Source organism: Buceros rhinoceros, unplaced genomic scaffold (assembly GCF_000710305.1).
Source record: "Buceros rhinoceros silvestris isolate BGI_N320 unplaced genomic scaffold, ASM71030v1 scaffold30091, whole genome shotgun sequence".
Classification (NCBI taxonomy): domain Eukaryota; kingdom Metazoa; phylum Chordata; class Aves; order Bucerotiformes; family Bucerotidae; genus Buceros; species Buceros rhinoceros.
This window is the reverse complement of record NW_010394120.1, coordinates 1-6388: the sequence shown is the minus strand read 5'-3', so window position 1 is coordinate 6388 and position 6388 is coordinate 1. Positions and strand designations below refer to the sequence as shown.

Sequence of the window (6388 nt, the reverse complement as noted above, 5' to 3'; positions counted from 1 at the left end):
GAGAGTCAATCAAAATGGAAAGGCTATGAGAAAAAACCCAAGACAGTAGTGTACAAAGATGCAGGGAAAACTAGTCACCCCTAAGGGAAAACAAGTAGTTTCCATTCTTGTCAAGACAGACAGAGGTGGAAGAAGAAAAAGTACAGATGAAGACAAGTTCTTACAACTGAAGTGTTTGCTGCAGTTACCTAGCCTTTTTAATTCTTCCTCAAAACAGTATATATATAGGCTGCTTTTGTGTACTTAAAAAAAAAGAAAGAAAGAAAAATAACTGATAATTCAACACAAATCCTGGTTTGGCTGTACCAGAGCTTGCTTCCCTGCATCTGCTCAGCCCTGTACCAGTTTTTTACAGCAAGGAACCACCTACAAACGTATCAGTAAAGCAGGCATAAAATTCCTCACCAAAATTACCGTTGCCAAGTAAAAGCTCTGTCCGTACTGGTAGGATTTGCAATGTAACAAAGCAAGCCTTGCTAACTCTGTCTGTGGGCAGGGGCATGTCTAGCCAGGACACAAGAAGTCACAGGAGGGCAGGCACAACACCATAATTCAAAGTGTGGAGTGTCTGAGCATGGGATGAGATGTGTTAAGCCCATGAGGTGCAAAGATGAACCTGCCGTCTAGAGAAAACGTTCCTGGTTTCTTTAAAGCCTAATCCAAACCTAAGCATTTATCTGTGACCCTGCCTATAGATTTACTCAACAACAACAAAACCAAAACACATACAAACTATATGTGTATTTAAGGTTCAGAGAGCTTCTTTCTTTCCAAAGAAGGCCATTTGTAAAATACAGAACTAGGGCACTTCAACATGCAGTTTGAACACAGTGGTGCCTACCTTTGGTTAGGGAATGAATTCCAAGCTTCACTTGCGAGAAATTCCCACTTCCTATTTCTCCTCTGACTCGATAGAAGCCAATTCTCTTTCCCAGGGTTAATTCTTTCACCACTTTTTCACTCTGGGACATATCCTGCATTAGTTTCTCAAGAGGCGTCAGCCTGCGCTGCCTGTCCTCTTCATCTCCTCCATAGCACTCTGGGCGCCCATCGTCTTCTCCACTGTCCTCACGATGCCACCTACAATGGTAGTGTTTTCCAAGACTTCCTCCATTCGCATATCCTGTTGTCATAGTCTATAGGGTAATCACTTCCCCATGTAACAAGATGTCCCAATAAGGAGTTTAAATGAGATAATTCTGTAAGAATATGCACTCCTGCACATAATGGATACTGTGATAAACTTAGCAAAAAAAAACTTGCTTACTGAAAGTCCACGGATTAGTTTGGAAATTACTTTAAAAAATCTGGCGTATCTACATATTGAAGTTCTGTTCAAAATCAGGGATAAAACTGGAAGGTGTTTACATCCACCTCTCACTAACAGTTTTAGTATGTCAGGATCTTCACCTACAAGGTAAAAAAGGCTTTGCAATTAAAACTGTAAACTGTGCAAGAAAGCAGCAAATGGCTCACTGTCTATGCGGTATGTTTGACACAAGCAAAACATCTGACACAAATTTTCAGGCTTTAGCTTGCTGCTTTGAAAACTAACTTGATAGATAAACACCAAACAAATAGCTGATTAACCACTCCGAATAAATCCAGATGCTTCCAGTTCATTTTGAATAGCTGACCTTAAGAGCATAGTTCTCCTTGGTTCTGGTGCCAGTCCAAAAGCTGAGTGTAGGGTTTGCCTTTGATTCATTCTTCAGCCTGTGAGCTTGTCACTGTGCCTTCAAGCCTTGCTGTAAAAAGTTCGCGGCTCTTCTATTTCCCCCTCATGGCAGGTTTAACAAAGCAACTGATCCTGGAAGGTGACAGGAAAAGCATAATCTGTGCACCAGGCAAAAGAAACGCTGCGCCTCAGTATCCCTGCAGTCACATGGCAGGACAATACAGGATTAAGTAACTGCAATGTCACGTTAACCCTCCTTTATTTAGCTGAGCTTTCTTTAACGCCTTGAGCCTTCTCAAAATTTTGACAGACGCATGGTGTTCCTAAGCACACAAAGAAAGTCATTAAAACCTTTACATAACAGCCATGCACTTCTCTAAATGACAGCACATACCATTTCTCCAATTTAACTCTGTTTGGCAGCAGACAAAGAAGTCCTTATTCTAAATACAAAACCAGTAATTTTCCTTTAAAGCTGTACACCATTTTTTTCTTCTTGACCTTTCTTTAACCTTGAAAAATAGGATCAGCAACTGCTAATGGTGCAGCCGCATGCCTGAGGTTGCTGAGCTGTCACAAAAGCTCTGAGGTAGCGCAGGCGTTGGCGATGCTCACCCCTCTGCTCTCAGCCCGCGGCACCATCCGACGGATGAACACGGAAGACACCTCACTGCCGTCCTGCACAGATTCACTGGATTGAGAGAGAGGGAATTAGACCAGTAACTCAATGCCTGCAGCTTAGGGAAGGTAGACAGTCACCTAAGGTGCCACACTAGATGGGGACATGTGACACTGTCAGGTGAAGCTGCCCTCTAAACCCTGATCTTCTGCCTGAGCTAGAGGAGAAGAGGCCAAAGGCACTGCATAAGGGCAAAGAAGAGGCAGCTGGTGACAATTTTAGGGGAACTGAAGCAGGACAGAAGCACTAAGTTGCTTTTACAGAGACGCCAAGGTGGCAGGCCCAGCCTCTGTGAAGCTGCTTCTTGCTCTGAGATGCATGTGAGTGATACTGCAAGTCACTTCACCTCTCTGCATCAAAGTCACCAACAGCTCTGCCTGCGGAGAGGTAGCGAGCCTGGCTTCTCCTCACCTTCAGGGTGCAGGAGGGTCTGTCACTTCTCCCTGTCACTTCTCTAAGCTAGGGATGCTTCTTACTGTGTGAACTGCAAATTTATGACTGACAGAGTTTATAACTGGAACAGAGGGAGAATGTACTTGTTCCATGATGCCTTTGAACTTCTGTCACTCTTCTTGTTTTACTCCTGTTTTAAAGAAAAGAGCCGTTTTCATAGTTGACCGAAAAACTATAAAATAAGAATAAATAATCATATGTTATTCTCAGGATCTATAGAGTAAAAACCCCAGTGGAAATACTGGGCCAAATTCTGAAGCTGTTAATAGTGGAGATACTGAATGGCAACTGGACAAAGTGTTCAATATTCTCCCATCAAATCAGGCTCTCTTAGCACCAAATGTTCCCTCTAACTTCATTATTTCATAGTACAGAAGAAAAATCTGTGTGGAAGGACAGCCTCTCCCCAAGCAAATGAAAAATTCACCTAAACCCAAACCTTACATTCTCTACTTGTTCTCCTGCTCCATTTGGGGAAAGATGGCTTCTTGCAGGACTGCCTGAATTGTGGCCCACAGTTGTTTTCTGTTTTAAACCATCATCCGTAAGAAAAATATTGACCCTTTTTAAAAACCATAGCTTTGAAAGTTCAGTTATTGCAAGAAAATACCAACAGTGTAGCATATTTCTATGTTTAGAAGAAGTATCTTTCACAGAAGATGAGAGCCCAGCAGAACAGTCCACAAGACCTGTACCACAGACCAAACACAACATAAAAGGTCTCCTGTGCAGCCACACACCTTGTTCACCAACACAGCAAAAGCAATAGCTCCACTTCTGTACTTTTGCTCAAGCAATATTGGTTCAGTGCACGGCTGTTGTGCCACAGGAAGTCAATGTTTGTTCAAGCGGTGCCCTGAGCATGTTTTGGATTTGAGTAAGAAGCAATCTCAGTGTTATTTCTGTGAATTCCAGAGAACAGAGCAACTGTATAAAATACAAACCCAAGTTGTAAGAAAAAAAAAGATTCAAAACACACAGTTTAGCCCAGTTACAGGCTGAACACAAACCTGTATGTTCCCAACTCAGGCAGTAGGAAATATGAATAGTGCATCGACTGTGGAGACCCTCCAGAAACTCTTTGCCCAGGTCCACATTGCCATTTCAGCACATCCAGAATTACTACTGTTATTTAGCATACACTCTAATCAATTAGTTTGCTAACACTCATTTAATGAAAAACAGACATGATCAACATCATTCTGAACCTTATAAGTATCCTTGACTAAGACATGACATGGTTTTTCCACATACGGAATATTAACACATGCAGCAGCACTGGCCAAGGCTATAGAAAACCACACCCTACACACTTCTATAACCATGTAAGTACAACCACACGAGTGTTGTACCCAGTGGAAATAGGAGTCGTTTAGGACAGTGAAAAGGGGGCCAGGTCCTGTACAGCAGACTATACATAAGGTCTGTTTACTTCTTCAGTTAAAGGAAAGCCCATTTGTTTAATACAAGATACATGCCACAATATTGTAAGAAAATGACTGTAACATGCATTGTAGTGAGTTACAGCACTCACTCCTTCCATCACCTCATTTAGCACATTTTAGGTTCTGACAACGCACTATGGTACCAACATGTCGGTGACTAGATATGGGTCCCACTGTAACAGCAGATCTGATGGTCTGACAGAGCGCCAAGAGTGCAGAGACCTTTACCTCACCACAAACCTCCCAGTGCTGCCACCCAACAACATGCAGACAAAGGATAACTCCAGTCACGTGTGACAAGCAGGGCCAGCACATCAATGAGAGTCAAGTCAAAGCACTCTGCTGTCCTCTATGCACATCTTAGGCACTCCACAGATGCAAGACCATCTACAAGATAACAAAGTGAAAGAGAAGGCTAACAAAAAAATAATATTAAAGATCATGCACTCTATTTTTTCCTGCTACACGTTACCTGGTGAAATACAAACACCTTAAATAGCTTCCATGCCAAACCTCACTTGATGGCCACAGCACCAAGAGGGGAAGCAGGAGGAGGCAACAAACGATTGTATCGTACTGACTCCTTCCACACACAACAGGCTTGTTCTACATGTTGATGCCAAACCAAGAAATCCTGGTGTCAAAAGGAAAAAAAGCCAACCAAAAAAACCCCACTCTGGAACACACTAACTCTAGACCACAACTTATTCCACAATTGTAACTAAGCAGAGAAGACAATGGACCTTTGAATCTATTTAGAAGTTTAATAAACCTGAGCCCTGCATACTGTAGCAAAATACAGGGGGATGCTTGATCGAGTGTTTCCCCCAGACTCACCAGAAAGACTGAAACCCTTACTGAGTCGATCCCATATTCATTCTGAGATGGACCCCTAAAGACAAACACAGATATTTCCCTGATGGATCCTGAGCTCTCACTCAAGGATCTTTCCTGATTAGCCTGCTTCCAAAGCCACTGACCAGAGAGAGGTGGAAGCAGGGAGAACACCAATCAGCACAGGTCACTGCAGTGGAAGGTTATAGAATCAAGCAAGCCCCAATGTTCATTTAGTCCAACTTCCTTCTCACCAAGGGCAGAGAGAAAAATAGAGGAAAAAAACCACGGGTGTGCCCTAATCTGTGATTCACCCCAAAAGATCTCACCATGATCTCTAACAGGTAGTCACTGGCTGTGTCCAAGGGGTGCCATGACCTGTCCCACAGAGAGTTACCTAGCAGATGGATCAACAGGCTGGGCCGGCATAAGCACAGTCACCTGCGAGGCAACACCTGTACCAGTGTCTGAGTGACGGCAGGAGTCTGAGTGAGCTCGGAGGAGTCCTGCAGTGCTACTGACGGGCAGTTCATGCAATACTGGTATCGGGGAGCAGCATAAACTCACCTTCCCACCTCCCCAAGTGTTTTCTGCTGATGTGCTGGAGTACGCTTTTGGACCATAGCACCAAGGAAGTCAGGCTGCACAGAGCCCTCAGCATTGATGTAACCACCCAGCCGCAGCTGAGCTGATGTCAACAGAGGCTGGGTGCAGCCCAGATGGTGGAGTCTAACATCAAATCCATAGTCTTCAGAGGGTATGGGGTACATTAAAAAGCAAATAAATGCACAATAATCAACACAACACAAACTATATGAACCTAATACATTAAGACCTGTGAAGCAGAAATTAAGGGGAAAAAAATCCCTTTCATCCTTTTGCTACATTGCATTATAAGAACAGCTAGAGTGAGAATTAATTAGTCTTTGAATTGCACAGAAACTTGCATTAAAAGCAAACACACACAAAAAAAGAATTTATTAGTAGAATCTATTGATTTCCCAAGTCTTTGAAATATGCAGGAGGGATTAATTTAAAGTCTGATTGGATTTTGAAATAAAATTTACCCTTTCAAAACTTTAACCTGGCCAGTCTCTTTTATTTCCTTCCCCAAGGTATAATGCAAATTGGTCAATTTGACATGGAATTGTTCTTCCAGCGTAAACCCAGCTTCCATTAAACATGTATTCCTAGGAAACAAGAGATTCAATGAAGTCTTTATTAGCCTTTTAAATAGTAGAACAAAATATACATCTAATTCAATTACTGGACTAAAAATTAATATTAATAAAAATTAAA

General features: G+C 42.5%; 1 protein-coding gene across 1 annotated transcript in view; it reads right to left on the bottom strand.

The window, feature by feature from the left end:
* The window catches only part of NIM1K (NIM1 serine/threonine protein kinase), an 8472-nt gene extending 7217 nt beyond the window's left edge, over window positions 1-1255 (bottom strand). Inside the window, exon 1 of the mRNA XM_010145143.1 lies at window positions 842-1255. Coding sequence (XP_010143445.1) covers window positions 842-1133 — 292 coding nt within the window. The 5' untranslated portion in view covers window positions 1134-1255. The remainder of the gene's footprint in view (window positions 1-841) is intronic.
* Between the last annotated feature and the right edge of the window lie 5133 nt (window positions 1256-6388).